This window comes from Stegostoma tigrinum, chromosome 16 (genome assembly GCF_030684315.1).
Source record: "Stegostoma tigrinum isolate sSteTig4 chromosome 16, sSteTig4.hap1, whole genome shotgun sequence".
NCBI classification, from domain to species: domain Eukaryota; kingdom Metazoa; phylum Chordata; class Chondrichthyes; order Orectolobiformes; family Stegostomatidae; genus Stegostoma; species Stegostoma tigrinum.
In genome coordinates this window covers 46,448,055-46,467,106 of record NC_081369.1, presented here as the reverse complement: position 1 = coordinate 46,467,106, position 19,052 = coordinate 46,448,055, and the positions used below count along the sequence as shown (strand labels likewise).

Here is a 19,052-nt window from a genome sequence, read left to right as displayed (position 1 = left end):
AATGTTGGCTTTGTAGTAATGTCACTGTACCAATAACTCAGAAGCCCAGGCTAATGTTCTAGAGTCATGAAATTAAATCCCACCAAGGCACCAGTGGAATTTAAATTCAAGTGAATCAAATCTGAAACTGAATGTTGATTTCAGAAATGACCATGAAAGTATTGTCATTAAAAAAAGCCATTGGGTTAATAAGTGTCTTTTGGGGAAGGAAATCTGCCATCTTTATACTACATGAGTTCAGCTCCACAGCAGTACAGCTGTCTCTTAAAACCCACCTGAAATGACCTAACAAGAAAAATCAGTTCAAGGCAGTTAGGAGTAGGCAAGACATTCTGGGCTTGTTAGTGACAGACTCATGAGTAGGAGCAGGCAATTCAGCCTCTTAAGCTATTTAATACAATCATGGCTGATCTCATCTCAGACTCAATTCCGTTTTCCCATTCACTCCCTACTATCCTTTAACTCACTACTAATTAAAAATCTTAAATTTATCCAGTATCCAGCACACTCTTGGGTAGTGAATACCACAGATTCATAACCTTCTGAGAGAAGGAATTCCCCTCATTTCCATTGTAAATCTGCTGTCCTTAGCCTAAAACTATGACTTCTAGGTTGGCCAAGAGGAAATGTCTGCTCGACTTAGTCAATTCCTTTTAGAATCTTGTATGCCTCAATTAAATCTCCACATCCTCCTAAACATGGTATAGGCCCAAACTGCTTAATCACTCCTCATAAAACAAGCCTTTAATCTCTAGAACTAATCTAGTGAACCTTCTCTGAACTGCCTCCAATGCAATTACATTCTTGTTCCAGTAAAGGGACCAAAACTGTTTTAGGATCATGAAACCCCTAGTATGAAAGTAGGCTATTCAGCCCACTGGGTCTACACTGACCCTCCAAAGAGCATCCCATCCCTGCATTTTTCATGGCTAACCCACCTTGCCTGCACATCCCTGGAGTCTATGGGCACGTTTAGCACATTTGATTGTGGGAGGAAACCAGAGTATAGAGTCATAGAGTCCTACAGCAAGGAAACAAGCCCTTCAGCCCAAACTGGTCCATGCCTAAACCCATTTCCCTGCAGTTGTCCAATATCCTCCTAAACCCATTCACGTATTCATCCAAATGCCTTTTAAATGTTGTTAACACACCTGCCTGAACCACTTCTGCTGGCAGCTTATTCCGTATGCATACTACCCTCTGTGTAAAAAAGGTACTCCTCAGTTTCTATGTATTCTTTCCCCTCTTACATTAAACTGATGCCCTCCAGTCCTTGATTTCCCCAACCTGGGAAAAAGACTGAGTGCATTCACCCTATCCATGCCTCTCATGAACGTACACACTTCCACAAGATCTACCCTCAGTGTTCTACACTCAAAAGAAAAAAAATTCCAGCTTGTCCAATCTCTTCTTACATATCAGTCCCTTAAGTCCACACAACATCCTTGTAAATCTCCTCTACGCTCTTTCCAGTTTAATAACATCCTTCCTTTAGCAAGGTGACCAAGCCTAAACATAATACTCCAAGTGCAGCCTCACCAACATCTTGTACAACTGCAACATAACTTCCCAACTTCTGTACTCAATACCGTGAATGATGAAGGCCAGTGTGCCAACGACTTTTTTTCACTGCACTGTCTACCTGTGACTCCACCTTGAGAGAAATGTGCACCTGAACTCCAAGGTCCCTCTGTTTCATTACTCTTCTTAGGGCCCGATCATTCACCATGAAACTCCTACCCTGATTTAACTTCCCAAAATGCACCACCTCACACTTATCTACTTTACACTCCATTTGACATGGCCTAATGGCATGGTGGCTCAGTGGTTAGCACTGCTGTCTCACACCACCAGGAACCCGGGTTCAATTCCACCCTCGGGCGACTGCCCCTGTGAGGTTTGCACATTCGCCCCGTGTCGGCATGGGTTTCCTCCGGGTGTTCCGGAATCCTCCCACAGTCCAAAGTCTAGGTGGATTGGCTATGCTAAATTGCCGTGGAGTTCAGGGATGAGTAGATTAGTTGGGTTATGGGGGAATGGGTCTGGGTGGGATGCTCTGAGGGTCAGCGTGGACTTGTTGGGCCGAAGGGCCTGTTTCCACACTGTAGGGATTCTATGGTCTAACCAATGTCGTGTATAGCAGTAACATGACCTCCCAGCCCTTATGTGGGCGACCAGGCGAGGCCTGAGGAAAAACCGCAGACAAATTTCCTTAACAACAAACCGAAGAACTACGGACATTGGAGGCCTTCAAATACAAAAACAGGAGAAACCCAGCAGCATCTTGTAGAAATCCAGAAAACACAGTCAACGTTGAGTTCAGCGACCAATCCTTCCCCCCGCCAGCAAGTTCTGCTTTTATTTCTAACAAACTTCTCTTCTACACTCGGGAAGCGTAGGCAGCGAAGGTAAAGGACAAATACCGAGAGTTTCGTTAACGGCGGCGAGTTTAAGAGCCACCTTCGCGCGTTCTTCTGCGTTTATTTTCCCCGCCATCTGCTTCGTCCTTCCGCCGAGCCCCGGAATACCGACCCAGGCGGTCGCCCGCCATCTTTGATCATGGCAACACTCCCCTGTTGGCGGTCGCCATCCTTGATCGTGGCGTCATACAAGTCTCGCCGAATCGCCATGTTTCATGATGGGCAGTCCCTGGCAGCGCAATCTTTCATCATGGCAACACGGAAGGGTGTTGCTAGATAACAAAGTGTGAAGCTGGATGAACACAGCAAAGCCAAGCAGCATCTCAGGAGCACAAAAGCTGACGTTTCGGGCCTAGACGCTTCATCAGAGAGGGTGTTGCTAGGATATTATCTTTGATCATGGCAGGGCCTGACGGGGCGCAGCCTGTCTCCATCTTTAATAATGGCCGCATTTGTCCCGTTGCCGGTGGCCGCCATCTTTAATCCTGGCCTGCTTGAATTTTCACGATTTAGTTGACAGATTACGCGGCGCTGCACCCGCGATTTTTGAGTTTTCGGTATCTTGAATGTTTTATCTGCCCATTGGCCTATCGGGTTTCGTTTGGGGGGGGAGGTAAAATAAACGGCGTCACGTGACCGAGACCCGGAAATGACTGTAGGTCTCGGTGGCGCCATGGTAACCGCCCGGTAGAGAGAGAGGTTTTGCTTTCTTCATTCGGTAATCCCATGATCGAGGAGGTAATCCTGCCGCTAACCTGATGTAAACGGTCAGGAATGGAGTTGGAGCTGTACGGCTCCATTTTTCATCGGGGGCGGTGCTGAAGTTGCCACTTATGGTGGACAAATCCTTATTATCATCGCATTAACAGTTTTTCCTCTAAATTAGTGCGGACAACTGTAGCTAGAACAGCATTTGTTGCTCATTTCCAATTTTTTTTCCTTTACACGTTCACGGGATGAGGGCATTTATTGCAGAAGGCAGTTAAGAGTCAACCACGTTGCTGTGGGGCTGGAGTTACGTAGTCCAGACCAAGTAAGATGGCAGTTTCCTTCTCTAAAGGGCATGAGTGAACCAGATGGGGTTTTCCTGACAATCGGCAATGGATTCTCATGGTCATCATTAAACTCCTAATTCCAGATGGCTATTGAATTCAAATTCTAGAATCTGCTATGGTGGGAGTTTGACCCAGGTCCCCAGTACACGACGCCGGTCTCTGGATTAACAGTCCAGTGATAATACCACTAGGCCGTTGTGCCCTGTCCAATTGCCAATTTTAATCACGTAGTCTGGAGTCAGGCTTAGGTGAAGAGGTAACCAGGTAAGGTAGGCAGTTTTCCTAAAAAAAGCATCCAGAATAGGAGATTACCTTTTAATTCCAGATTTTAATTAATACAGATTTTACCATCTGCTGTGAAGGGATTTGAATGCATGTCCCCAGAAACATTAGCCTGAGTTTCTTGATTTTAATGGTCCAAGTATTATTACCACTTTATAATGTACTGTAATGATAGGGGTAATTATGTCCCAGTGTCTGCTGACAGCCCCTGCATGTGTATGAAAGGTGCACATTCTTGAACTGAAGTTCAGCTTGATGTCTTGAGATGAATGGAGGGAGAGAGCAGGGAGAATAATTAGTGGAGAGGGGATTATTACTCCCTGCCCTACTCTCTCGGCCTTCCTTCCTTCCCTATTAGTATCTATGTCTCAGATGTAACTGTATCAAGCCTCATCCCTTGTTGCTTTGAGTTAGTTATTGTAACTGTTTGTTTGCTATCATTTTTTATTGTGACGACAAACCTGTTTAAATGCATGTCCTCCCGTTCTGGCGAATGTGTGGTGTTAATATTACTGTCTCTTTGTATCCGGTTCCAGTGTCACTGCTTTGATTCCCATGTCTAACTCTTCAGGTCCCCACTCTTTTCCCCTCCCACCAAGCTCTTGCTGTCACCCACCATGTCCATACTTCACTACATTACCTTCCCACTCCAATCAGAAGCCCCAATAAGCACGTTATTGTCCTTGGGAAGATTAATATTTAAACAATTTAGGAAAAAAGCTATTGCCCACATAGTTCTCTTCCTGGCCTTTGAGGCAGGGTGTCTTGGAAATTAATTCCTAGGCTCTCCAGGACACTTCTGGAGGGTTGCAATCTGCATGTTGGAGTTTTACTTCATTAATTGTGGGTCATGGATGTCATTGGTTATAGAACATTACAGCACAGTACAGGCCCTTCGGCCCTCGATGTTGTGCCGACAAGCATTTGTTGTTGAGTTTGAGAAGGTAGTGGTGAGCTGCTGCCTTAACCGCAACAGCCCATGTGCTTTAGGTAGACACAATGCGTATGAAGAAAATTCAATTTCCAATCAGTTGGAAAGATTTTTAAAAAATGCCAAATTCACCAGTGAGACCCACATCTGATGTCAAAATAAAATGGATGAAGACCAGGAAGTTTTTCAGAGTTGCTTCGCCATTTTAACCTTGGTGGCAACCTCATTTACACATGTCTGCAATAGTTCAAATAAAGTTCAATTAGAAGATGAAGACTTAAGTCTGAGAAATCTCCAGACAAAAATATATAATTCAGTTTAATAGTATGTAGATGTGATATACTCACTTTCGCAACCAGTGTACATAACAAAAACAATGATAGTATAATTTACAATTTAAAGTTATTTAAGGGATAGAAAACTCTGGCAGCTCAAACATGATCACTATCTGTGTCCCAACTTGCATCGTGCCCCATTAAGCTATTGGTCCTGTACTTGCAGACCTATGTTGTATCCTGGTTAAGCAAAGCCTTCATTTTAAAATTCTCAGTTTTGTTCTCAAATTCCTCGACGGCCTCACCCTTCCCTAATCTCTCATCTTCTCCTCTTCCACAACTCTGAGAAACGTGCTGATCTAATTCTGGTCTCTTGAGTAGTTCTGAATTTAATTATTCCAGCTTTGGCAGTTGTGCGTTCAGCTGCCTGCGCTCAAGATCTGAAATTCTATTCTTTAATCTTTGTCTCTTTTCCTCCTGCGAGATGCTGCTTAAAGCCTACTACTTTGATCAAGCTTTAGTTCATTTGATATTCTTCATCTCAGTGTCAGATGTTGATGTCTAATGTTCCTGTGAAGAGCCTTGAGGTGAGCAAAGCTGCAAAATATTCACCTCTACAGAAAGGTTTAAAAATATGATTTGCATAGAAAGTAGAAACTAGATCATAGAATAATAAATCCGTACAGCACGGAAAGAGGCCTTTCAGCTCATCGAGTCTAGACTGATGCTCTGAAGATCATCTCACCCTATCCCTGTAAGCCTGCATTTACCATAACTAACCCACCTTGCCTACACATCCGTGGGCAATTTAGTATGACCAATCCATCTAACTTTTGAAGTTCAAATATTATAATTTAGAAAGTAGAAAGCAGGAATGGAGTATGGCATAGAGAAAGGAACTATCCTTCATATACAATTTAGAAATGAATTGGTTCTCCAAATTCTGTATGAAGAATGGTGTGGGTTGGGGTGGGGTGAGGAGAAAGATTGACAGTTGTTCTTATGAGAGAGGAGTGGACCTCATTTGTTCACAGCATAGAATTCGGTACAAAGCCACAAATCACATCATGTAGTCAGGTGCAATGAACTGCACTAATGCAAATATTTCATCTCCAGGACTACTTGTTTTATGAATATTCATGATCACTGTTCATATAAATTAGTTCTGTATTTCACAAGAGATCTGGGCACTGGAGAGATTTTTCAAATTTAAATATATGAATGCATTTGTTTATTAGTTGTCAAGTTTGGCTGGCAAGTACTAGCGCATTCATTTAACATTACTGACAGGTACAAAAGTATAAAGGATTTTAAGAACATTGGAATAACGTCTGTAGCTAATAACTGACTATATACCCAGACAGGCAAAGCAATCTGTATTTGTCCCAATTTTAAGTGGACTCTTCCATTCCACAATTAATGCTATATTTTTCACTTTCCATCTCTTGAGAAAGTTAGAAACTAGATACAACTTTAAAAAAAAGAACTCCTGTATGTAAAAAAAATCAATACTTGATACTAAATCCTCAAATATAATCAGTCAAGCCATATAATTCATTAGTTAATACCTCAGCCTTACTTTTGCTATAATTTTGTTGTTATTCAAACATGCATAGCATGTTCATTGTTGTTTTGAAGGAGTCAGTCATCGGCAGCTTGAGGGCTAGCCATGCTTTGAGCAAAATAGAACTTAGTACTCAACTAATATTCATTCAGGTACAACACTATTTTAAAGCTGTGATTAAGTTTTGTGTTATATGTTTGTATTCAAACTTACAGTAACAAATGCAGAATTAAAGATAATAGCAAATCAGGAACTGTGTGCATTACTAGGGCATCTTTATGTAAATAAATGGATTTTTTTAAAGGAAGAATATTACTTCAAATTAAAACAGTAAAGTTGGGCAAAGGGCATATATTTAAAATAGGTGAAAACTATTAATAAGACCACGGCTTCTTTACTTGAAATGCTAAATGTTAGAAATAATCTTCCAGACTGTCATATAGTCAAAAATGTTAGGGCATTCAGAATGCAAGTAGATCCTGCAAAGGAAGAGTTAAGGAAATAGACGAATATTAATACACTGAACTGTGTTTACTGCCACTTGACTTTTCTTGGGTTTATTTGAAATAATGCATTTTGTTTTAGACCATGGTGGTGCACAGAATAATATTTGTATTTTCAGTTCGTTAATGCATGTAACTGGATTTATTGTGCTGCACATTCACTGGTATAACTAGGATCACATACCAATTGAGTGGAGGAGGCCTGGTGTGTTGTTGCAAAGGAAGTATGCGAATGTGTTTTGAAGAAATGGGAGGACATTCATTTTAAGGCAACCGTAGGATTCTGTGAGAGTTATGGTGATTAATTTTAGGAGTATTTCTTGGACCTGAGTGGATCGGACAAAGTCAATCTGCATCAAGATGTCTTTGCCATCTGCCTGGGAGGCTAGAACAAATCTGTAATTAATACATTTTCAGATTAATAATTTGGTAAGTTTTTTATTGTTCAATTTCATCGGGCTGTTTCACAGGGGAATAAGTGTTATGGAGTTAAATACTTCAACAGATGGAGAAGTATGAGAAGGCTCGCCTATAAATGAAATGATGCAGTTCATGTTACTAAATGCATATTGAAAGTGCTGAGATGCAGTCAGTTTGAAATATTTCTTGTATATTTACTGTTCTAGACATGGTGTTGGTCTCAACCACCTGTAAAAATATTATGTGAGAAAACAGTAATTGTTCTTTTTGTTTCAGAATTGCAACACATTGTCTCAACCCCTCAGGTATGTACTGTTCTGGTAAGGTCTTCCATGACATTACTCAGTTAGTCAAAGGACGTATTTGAAGTTTGCTATCTGAAGTGGGACTGGATATATTTACAGGAAGTATGCACTGTGCACAGTTGTTTACTGTTTCTGCACTTATAAAAAAAATTAGGGATTTATCTTTGTTTAACTGTCTTTTGAAGAACTCTTAATGTACCTTGCTATGTTCTTGGTCAAGATTACAAAATTTGTTATAGATTGGCTGGAAACCATTGACTGTTTCATTTAAGGTCAAGAAAATGTAAGATTCAAGGTTCTTACCAAGAGACTAAAATCAACAGATTCCACGAAACACCCCCTCCTCCTGGATGCCACCCCCAAAGGCCTCCTACCCTCACGTGATCTCTTCATCTCTAACTGCCATCATGACATCAATTGCCTCACCCTCTCCACCCCTCTCACCCACTCCAACCTCTCCCCCACAGAATGTGCAGCCCTCCACTCCCTCTGCTCCAATCCCATCCTCACAATAAACCCGCTGACAAGGGAGGCGCAGTTGAAGCATGGCGCACTGATCTCGACCTCGCTGAGGCCAGACTCCAACACTCCAACACCACCACCTACCGACCCCTTGATCATGACCCCATCCCTTACCACCAAACCATCCACACCCTCATCATTGCAGGTGACCTCCCACCCACAGCCTCCAACCTCATCGTTCCCCAACTCCACACCGCCTGCTTCAATCTCCTTCCCAAAATCCACAAACCTGACTGCCCTGGCCGACACATCGCCTCCACCTGCTCCTGCCCCACCGAACTTATCTCCACCTATCTGGACTCCATTTTCTCTCCCTTGGTCCAGGAACTCCCTACTTATGTCCGTGACACCACCCATGCCCTCCACCTCCTCCAGAACTTCCAATTCCCAGGTCCCCAACATCTCATCTTTACCTCATCCAGTCCCTACACACCTACATTCCCCATACAGATGGCCTAAAGGCCCTCTGCTTCTCCCTTTCCCACAGGCCCGACCACTCCCCCTCCACTGACACCCTCATCCGCTTAGCCGAACTCGTCCTCACCCTCAACAACCTCTCCTTCAATTCCTCCCACTTCCTACAGACAAAGAAGGTGGCCATGGGTACCCGCGTGGGCCCAAGCTATGCCTGCCTCTTTGTAGGTTATGTGGAACAATCCCTCTTCCGTACCTGCATTGGCCCTAAACCCCACCTCTTCCTCCGTAACATTGATGACTGTATCGGCGCCACCTCGTGCACCCACGAGGAGCTCGAACAGTTCATCCACTTCACCAACACCTTCCACCCCAACCTTAAGTTCACTTGGACCATCTCTGATACCTCTCTCTCCTTCCTGGACCTCTCTGTCCCCATCTCTGGCAACCACCTAGAAACCGATATCCCTTTCAAGCCCACCGACTCCCACAGCTACCTAGAATACACCACCCCCCACCCACGTTCCTGCAAAAATGCCATTCCCTATTCCCAATTACTTCACCTCAGATACATCTGCTCCCAGGAGGAGGCATTCCACTCCCTTACATCTCAGATGTCCTCGTTTTTCAAGGACCCGCAACATCCCACCCCCAACCTCAGTGGTCAAAAACACCCTTGACTATGTCTCTCACATTTCCCACAACTCATCCCTCACACCCACTCCCCGCAATAACAACCGAAACAGAAGCCCCCGCGTCCTCACGTGCCACCCAACCAACCACCAGATCAAACGCAAAATAGTTCACACTCTTCCCCTGTGACTGCATTTCAATGGATTCCTAAGCCTGCTTTCCAGCAAATACTCATGGCCACAATAGCTATTCCTTTCAGACAGCTGCCTTCACCAAGCTGATACTAGCCCTGATGTTTCTCCAAACCTGAATGGTTTTTATGTAGAACTAAGCAAATACTACCTGTGGTGCTCCTTTACCTGTCTTTCAACTGCTTGAACAGCAAATAGCTTCCAGAGACTTCTGTATAATTGCTTAGAGTTCACTAACAACAGCACTTGCTGCCTGAAGCTATTTATTTGCTTCAGCATTGTCCCTTAATCTCTTTAGCACAAACAATGTCTCCTGATATATATACCCTCGGATAAATTGAAACCAGAGAACCACCTTAAGATTCATCCATCTCCATAATAATGTGGCCTCCTTGTAGCTCATGGCTTTTACAGTTTTTCAGAATTTACTGAATGCTCTTGTTAATTTAATTTTAACTCCCACAACAAACAATCTCCCTGAACTAACATTCCTGCAAGCAGTGTAGACAGTGTCTCCAGCTAAGAAAGCCTCTTGTTGATTTCATAGCCCTAAGTTTTCTACTGTAACTCTAGAAAACCTTCTGAACTATCATTTGTTTTTGGCATTCTGTCAGTCTCTAAAGCTCACCATTTTAATGACCTTGCCTTAATAACGTCATAAGCCATACGAACTCGATGTTTTAAATACATTAGATTTCAAGATGTTTTAGTTGTCTTAATCCTACTTTCTACTATAAACATTGCATTTATACAACTAAAATCTATAACTATAACACACAGTCAATGAACTAGCTCTTCACATCATTTAGTTGCAAATTGTTGCAAATCAGTTAGCTTTTGTGCTCCTAAGACGCTGCTTGGCCTGCTGTGTTCATCCAGCTCCACACTTTGTTATCTAGAATTTTCACTGTCACATTTCCTGCATTCTCACAACAAATGGATTATTAATTTTAACATGAGTACTTTACACCAGTTTAATTTTTTAAATTAGTTTTGATGGATCTATCAAACACCTTCAGATAAAAAGCTTAATTCCTTTGTGTTGCTGTATTTTTCTGCATTGTGAATTATTTTTATCTTCATGTATAATACAAAATTCAGATTAAAAGATAATCAGATCTTTAGAACTTTAAATTTTATTTTCAGCAGCCTACCATACCTTTTAGTCTAAAGAAATGGAACCCTCAACAACAGAAACTATCCTGATCACTGGCGGGGGAGGTTATTTAGGATATAGGTAAGATAAGTCATTGCGTGACATGAATCAAATACCGTGCAGACACAAGACTAATGACTTAAAATTTTATTTGCAAGTGGTACAACTAATCAGTAAATTTATCATGGTATTTATCTCAGGCGGTTACCTTCAAATTGTGGCCATAAATCCACAAATGTGGTAGCAGTATGTTCTGAAGTTACTGTTCGATCGGAATTATTTGCTTTGGGGGTTGGTTGGCTGGTCCATGATACAGAGTGATGCAAACTGTGTGGGTTCAATTCTCACACTGGCTGCAGACATCATTGAAGGACTGTCCTTCTCAGTCTCACCCTTCGCCAGAAACATGTTGACCCTCACGTTAAACTGGCACCAGTCATCTCTTGAAGAGGGCAGGCTGATAGTCCAGTAGGACTATGTATCTTTAGCTTGACCTTTATAGTCTCAAAGAGCAAGTTAATTGATGAAACAAACTAGATCGTCTGAAGTGAATATATGTCATTAACAGGGAAGAGTACAAAAGTCGTATGAAATGGAAAATAAATAGACTCCTCTGATCATTGATATCTTTCATATAAAATGTTTAATGATTGTCAGTCCACCTCCTGAATTATGTCAGAATTCATACCACTATTTGACTTGACTTTTTTTGGTTGTCTGGATTTCAAACAGTTTAAAACAGCTGTAATAGCATTGTTTGTGCTGTAAACAGGCCCGTAGTGTTCTTGTAATGTAGTGCACAAGTCAGAAATACCAAAACGTCAGCTTTTGTGCTCCTAAGATGCTGCTTGGCCTGCTGTGTTCATCCAGCTCCACACTTTGTTATCTCAGAAATATTATCAGAAATGTTATCTTACCATATGGTATGTTATTATAAACTTGGGTTTTCCCTTACCACCTGTGATTCTCCTCAAATTGTGATTAACTCCTTTTCTTCTTTATTATCTCTTTTATTGCATCCAGAGTTCAGAATCTTGTGGAATTTATATTACAAGTGTCCAAACTCTGGCTGTCTGAAAATTGGATATTTTTGATATTCAGTTACATCCCTTAATTTCATAACTCCCAAGTTTATTTTGCTACAGCAATAATAACTACTGGGAAAATAAGTCTGTAATAAAATATTTTCTCAGGAGATCTGCCACTGTTCTTAGAACGTAGTAAGTACAGAAATGAAGGGTCCATTCTCTGGCTGATTCCAGAGGACAGAATCAGTGAGAGTTATAGACATATAGGAAAGGGCCAGTAAGCTGATTTGTGATGCATAGTGACACCAAGAGCACTGGTTCAATTCCTGTATTAGCTGAGGTTGCCATGAAGGTTCTCTGTCTCTCTCGCTCTTGCTCTCTCTCGGTTGCTCTCGCTCTCTCTGTCTCTTTCTCTGCCCCACTGTCTGTCCCTTGCACACTTCTTCTGTCTCTGCCTCCCTCTGTCAGGCATGTGTTTAAATACTCCTCCACTTCCCTGGATGAGTGCAGCTCTAATAACTCTCAAGAAGCTTGATGCCATCCAGGTCAAATCAGTCTGCTTACTAGGCACTGCAATCATTCACTCCAACAACACCCCTCAGGAGCAGTGTGCACTGTCTACAAGATGCAGCTTCGAAATTCATCAAACATGTTTTGACAGCACCTTCCAAACTTACAAACATTTTCATCTAGAAGGATAAGGGCAACGGTTATATGAAATCACCACCACCTACAATCCTAGAATTCTCTAAGGGCTTTCTGGGTCTTCCTACTGTATGTAGACTGCAACATTTCAAGAAGGCAGGTCACCACTGCCTTCTCAAGGGCAAGTAGGGACCGCCAATAAATCTTGTGAATGAAGATGAAAAAATATACCGCCACAATTTTCTCCAGGCAAAATTGTAGTAGCAGAATAGGGTCAGGAATTCTCTCTGCTTTTGACCAAGAGTTGCTTTTATTTCTTTCAATGGTTTTTGTCCCTTTTATGTAAAATAACCTTTCTATTTATTTTATTAACTTGGCTCTTTTGAAGAAACTTGGGGCATAAACCATGTTTTTTTAATGAGAACTATTATTTCTTATTAATTTATTAGAAAATTGATATTAGAATTTCAACAACTTCTTAAGTTTTATGCACAGTTTGGAATTGTCTTTAATAATACAGCACCTTCTGAATCCCCAGATGGCATAACCTTGTGGAAATCAAATGCCTACCTTAGACTAACTCCATAATTGAAATTACATACTGATGGTTGGCTCAAGCTTACTGGGAACTTTGTAATTATTTTGATGGATGCTTTTGTAATGTATTGTGTCATTTTCTTGCACAAGTAATCTGTTTTACAGGTAGTCTGTCACATTGTACATGCATAGTGTTGGGAGGTAATGAGCAGTCAGGAAGGTATGAAGTGAGGTGGAATGTTCAGTATACAAAAATTTAGATTGGAACAGTTCTGATAGAGCTGTCTTTTCTTACTTTGAATTTGTCTTAACTTTGAAGCATTCTTTCAGTTTTAGTATGTGTTTTCATCTAGGAATGTGACTCCAGGAAAAATAATCCTTCATGGACCATAGAACAAATTGGGATGGTCTGAGGTCATGGGAGATGCTGTACAAATGCTAGTTCTCCGTCGCTCAGCCTCATTCCCAGACGCACGCTCTAGAACTGGCCTCGTGGTGACGATGAAAAATAGCAGTAAACCCCAGCTGGGTATTGGTTATAAGGCTGCACCTTTCCGAGTCATTTTCTGATGCTAGCCTACAGTTTATCAGATTTATTGAACCAGCTATAGGATTTTGTACGCATGACTTGTGAAACATGATTCCAGGAACATAGCCTGCATTGTAATTACAATTGTAATGATTTTCTAACTATTGTAACTAGTTTTGCCCAACGGAGTACTGGAAAGTTTAAATGAAATATAAGCATGTGTGCATGTTTATGTATATTTGTTGCAAATAACAGCATGAAAAATATTTTTTCACAATACATCTACACCTTTGTGAAGGCACTTAGGGATGGGCAATAAATGCTTGGCTAGACTGGCGTGTGAAAGAATTAAAGAAAAAAGCTAGAGCCTACAACACTGTAACAGACTTTTTGTCCCATCTGGCTCATGCCAGTGATTACACTACACACAAGCTTTTTTTTCCTCTTCCCTTCCCCCGGCTTCTGTGCAACTTCTAAACAGGAAACCTTTCTATAACTTCTCCCTGGTGTGCATAAGGTAGTTTGGGACCTCTTTGTATTAACGTTTTAATGCATAAAATGTAGTGTACAGTTCAGTACGCTAACTAAGTATGTTTAACATCATAAAGCTACGTGGTGAAATGTGAATGTAAGGAAGTAGCTTCTTGTAATGTGTAATATTTTGCTTGTTATCTTTTTTGTTTCAGGTTGGGCTGTGCCCTGCACAAGGTGGGCAGAAAGGTGATCCTCTTTGATATCCACAAGCCAATTCAGCATGTGCCTGATGCAGTAATGTTTGTAAAGGGAGATATTTGCAACTACCAAGAAGTAGACCATGTAGTAAAGAATGTAGATTGTGTTTTCCACTTAGCTTCATATGGCATGTCAGGGAGGGAACAACTAAATAAAAAACTAATCGAAGACATCAATGTTAGAGGGACAGAGCATGTGATCCAGGCCTGCCTGAACAATGGGATATCAAGACTGCTTTACACAAGTACGTATAACGTTGTGTTTGGAGGCCAAGTAATTAAAAATGGGGATGAATCTCTACCTTATCTTCCACTGCATCTTCATCCAGATCACTACTCGAGGACTAAATCTTTAGCAGAGATGAAGGTGCTTCAAGCAAATGGAACAAAGCTAAAGAAAGGCCCTGGTGTTTTATACACCTGTGCCCTACGTCCAGCAGGCATTTATGGACCTGGTGAGCAAAGACATCTTCCCAGAATAGTTAGTTATATTGAGAGTGGACTGTTCAAATTTTTGTATGGAGCAGCAGATAGTTTGGTGGAATTTGTCCATGTTGACAACCTTGTTTCTGCGCACATACTGGCATCTGAAGCTCTGACAGGAAGAAAAAATTACATTGCTGGTGGTCAAGCTTATTTTATCTCTGATGGCAAGCCAGTGAACAACTTTGAATTTTTCAAACCATTAGTAGAAGGCCTTGGATATAAATACCCCACAATTCGGCTGCCACTCGGACTCGTCTATTTTGTTGCTTACCTCACAGAAATCATTCATTTTTGTATAGGTGGCATTTATAATTTTCAACCATTTTTGACTCGCACAGAAGTTTATAAAACAGGAGTCACTCACTACTTCAGCCTGCAGAAAGCTAGGAAAGAACTAGGGTACAACCCACAGGAATATAATCTTAGTGAAGTAGTGGAGTGGTTCAAAACACATGGTCATGGGCGGAAGGTAACTCGGTACAATATTAAATGCTTTACATGGGATGTGATTTTTTTAATGTTGCTGTCTGCTGTTATCATGTCTTGGATTCCAGTAGTTTCAGCGTAGCATTCTATGTAGCTTGTTTCATTTGTCGTTCCTCACTGCCTGGACTCTAATTGGGATACCTTGAAAATAGAGGCTACAGCCTGATCCTCAGTACGTTACCATATCTCAAGGAATTAACCAGACTGCACTACACATGACATACCAAGGTAGAAACACCTGGTTGAGTTTCGAAATTGTCTAAATGTGGCATCTTTATCGGCAAGATCTTTATTTTGGTCAGTTACTTTGTTAGACAAATGAATAAGGGAAATTCAAAGAAAGCTTTGAGCACATTAGCACAGAAGACAATACCGTGGTTTTCATATCCTCTATTCTTACAACCTTCGATTGTATGTTAGGCATAAAGATGAGCTGAAATCCTTAATGATCTTTTAAACCCAAAGGCGCCTAAAGGTGATTCACAATAGATAAGTTTGGAATTACCCTTATCCTCCAGAATGCGTTGAGAGTAAGAAACTGTCACTATACTGATGGGAGGCAATATTCCATTGGTTTAAATCCTTATTTCATTTTGATTTTGCCTATAAAATTTAGGATAAACATTAAAATTAAGTGTTAAAGATGAATTGGAAGTTTTTTTTGTCACTGAACCATAGGATACTGTTGAACAGGGTGTTAAAGCAAGTACAGCAAACCTTTTATTAACTGGCACATATGGGACCACGAGTGTGCCGGTTCATCAAGAAGTCCACATATTCAATGTAAAAGTGCACGGTAATAAAAACGTAATGCAGGTGGTATGCACATTACTGTTAAATTTTATTTGCAGCATAAATTACTTAAATAATAACGTAACTTTGCCTTAAATAAAATTTTTCAGCAGAGAACCTTCTCTCTCGTAGCCTGAACTGACTACTCGGACATCGCAATAATACAGTAAACTTCCAGTATTTTAGGAATTTTGTTTTGCTAGTTTGTCTAGAGTGCCAGTTAAAGCAAAATTTTCTGTATTTGGATTTAACTCACTAAATGGATAAAAGTAGGGAATTAAAGACATTATTTGTATTCTGATCCTTCTATGAAGATACACCATGAAGCACTGTACTGTTCACACTGAAACTTGTGTGAAATAGTTTAAGTGGTTTGAAGGTTAAATTACAGTTAAATTCATGCTATAATTGTAGGAGTATATAATTCTCTAAAGCAGCACAATATTAAATGATGACATAAATTATGATAAATGAGATAATATTTTCTTTTCCAATTTCTGCATGCCTCAGTGTTTCTGATCATTACTATTTGAAGCTTTTTTTAAATGTAGAAGAAAATTGTGGCTGTTTTGCACCAGTAGATGAAGTGCCAGCCAGGCTTTGAGTTTGGAATAAGGATATTAGGGCAAACAGGGAGATTCTTATACATTGGTGGCATGAGTTCCTTGCCCAAGAGCAGGAAAATAGGAACTGCAGCAGGACAGCACTCAGCCAAAGCTATACACAGTGTAGATTGAGGTTAAATTCTGATCAGGAGGTTTTTGTCCCCTCCAGAGAGATAAGAATGTGACTTGAGGCAAACTGACGTGTAGCCAAAAATAAATGATTGGTTAGCCTGAATTGAGTAGCCCTCCTTCAATCTTCCTTGGTCACAGATACATGAACTTCGATTTATACTTTAATCACATACCTGTAGTCATGTGCTTTAAAATTGAGAAAAATAATTCAGCTAGTTTAACGGTGAAAGACATACTGAGAAAAATAAAGCGTGTTTACTATAACACATATTACCTGAGTAATGGGTTTTGGATAATTCTTTATTATTTTTATCTGATATTGCAAATCATGTAGTTATTCTGCTGAAATATGCATAATGGATATTGGTCTTTTTCAGATCTTATTTTAAATTTGAAGTAATTTACTGCAAATCTGTTAACTAGAAATGATAAAATTGAGATGGTGCCCATATAAATGTGCACAATTGGTGCACACTGAGTTGAAATAGAAAACTATTTTAGGAGTGATCATTCAAAGATCTGCTTCTTTGGTGTACTAAGCTTAATATTGTTTGTGCAGATGCAGTACTGTAATTTTTTACTGAGATTTGCAAAAGTATAACCTTCGTTTAGCGTTCTGGTGTAATAACAGTTTTTTTTAGATAAAGCCTTTTGTAACTAATAAATATGTTCTATGGCCAGATCTGATACGATAAATTTAATGTACATGAATATCTTAAAGATGTCTGTTGAAATAGTAAGTTCCAGCTAACCTTTTAAAGTGTTTTATGTATTATAGTTAAATGACAAAATTGAAAAGAAATGTTTTTGATGTTCTATGGGGTCTATTCAGTAGATTGAATTCTTCATTCAAAATAAATTGAAAAACCCCTCTTTTAAATGAGCATTCTTTCTCTTTCGCAACATCACCTTTGTTTAATCTAAAAATCTCTAACAGATCATTTTACCATACAATAATCTCTACTGTGGTTGATTCGCTCACCGAGCTGGTCTGTTAATTTGCAGATGTTTCATTACCCTGCTGGGTAACATAATCAGTGCAGCCTCCATTGAAGTGCTGTTTCGTTTTTCTGCCTGGTATTTAAACCCGGGGGTCCATTGGAATTGATTACCTCATTTCTGGTTTTCCTTGGCAGTGGTGTATTTATAGGATCTAGTTCTGTGTGTTTGTTGATGTCCTTCTTGGTGGAGAATCTGGCCTCCAGGAATTCCCGTGCTTGCCAATGTTTGGCCTGTGCTAGGATCCTGCTGTTGTCCCAATCAAACTGGTAGTTAGAGATAATGGGAACTGCAGATGCTGGAGAATCCGAGATAACACTTCGTTATCTCAAACTGGTGGTTCTCCTTATCTGTGTGAATGGAAATGAGTGAGTATTGATCTCCATTCACAAAGAACCAATTAGTAACAAAAAGACATGACCAAAACACCACAATGAAGGAATGTGTAAGCCACTTATCTCATAAGCTGTTATCTTCCAACACAAGATATCCAAGATTTTTAAATCTTTCATATTTGCATTTCTGCAAACCAGCCTGTATCCTTTTCAATTGCATTCTACACTCTCCAACCTATACTTCAAAAGTCCTTCATTTGATGTACAATGCATTGTGGTGACTGTAAGTTATGAAAAGCAGTATAAATTGGCCTTTTCTTCCCCATTCTATATCTTTTGGTATTCAAGCCAGCAATGTACATAATTAGTTGAGATTGATACCAATGCTATTTTGAAAATGAGTCACATCAGACCTGAAACGTTAACTTCTCCAGCATCCGCAGTACTTTGCTTTAAGACAATTAAGATCAAATTCAGATCTTCTAAATCTTAATTGCCTCCTTGCATTCACTTACATGAAATCAAAATTTTACTTGGTCCTACAATAGGACATCCTTGTTGGTATTGTCAAGGGTGCTACACAAGGCATTGCCCTGCTATCTATTTATAAAGAGTTAAAGCATCAGTTCAACTGCATGCATCATGAGTGCAGCAGTAAATTGAAGCAGGAAACGTTCTGTTTTTAATGACCTGTTGGGTGATTGTAATAGCCAGTATTATTTACATTTTGCTGTGTATATCCTGCATATGCTATTGATGCATCCTGTGCAGTTGGAAATGCTTGAAAAATTTGTTCCACGTACTCATGTAATACTGAAGAGGATGGGAAAACAAACAAAATGTAAAAAGAAGCCTGAGTGTTGATAGAAATGACCACCATGCAGTCACTTGGAGACTGAATTTTTCCTGCATGTTGACATTTCCCCTGTACACACATCCTCCTGCACCAACGACCCCCCACCCCACCCCGTGTACAACAGTGCTATGGGGTATTACCACCACTAAATCTGACATACTTCATAAACATATGTTGTGAATCAAAATTGGGCATCACGAGGTACTGTGGGTTCAGGGCA

The 19,052-nt window shown here is 40.3% G+C and overlaps 1 protein-coding gene across 12 annotated transcripts; it reads left to right on the top strand.

The window, feature by feature from the left end:
- The first annotated feature begins 2,041 nt into the window (after nucleotides 1-2,041).
- sdr42e1 (short chain dehydrogenase/reductase family 42E, member 1) lies at nucleotides 2,042-17,469 on the top strand. 12 transcript variants are annotated; one of them, XM_048546336.2, is made up of 4 exons: nucleotides 2,042-2,977; nucleotides 5,448-5,550; nucleotides 7,727-7,755; nucleotides 14,097-17,469. In XM_048546336.2, exons 2-4 carry the CDS (start codon nucleotides 5,515-5,517, stop codon nucleotides 15,193-15,195), a joined length of 1,164 nt encoding a protein of 387 aa, XP_048402293.1. In that variant the 5' UTR covers nucleotides 2,042-2,977; nucleotides 5,448-5,514; the 3' UTR covers nucleotides 15,196-17,469. The 12 variants fall into 12 exon arrangements, with proteins under 12 accessions (XP_048402293.1, XP_059507730.1, XP_048402294.1 ...); XM_059651747.1 differs by lacking the exon at nucleotides 5,448-5,550 and adding an exon at nucleotides 10,662-10,752 and having other exon boundaries at nucleotides 2,045-2,408; XM_048546337.2 differs by lacking the exon at nucleotides 2,042-2,977 and adding an exon at nucleotides 2,997-3,158 and having other exon boundaries at nucleotides 5,461-5,550.
- The last annotated feature ends 1,583 nt before the right edge of the window (nucleotides 17,470-19,052 follow it).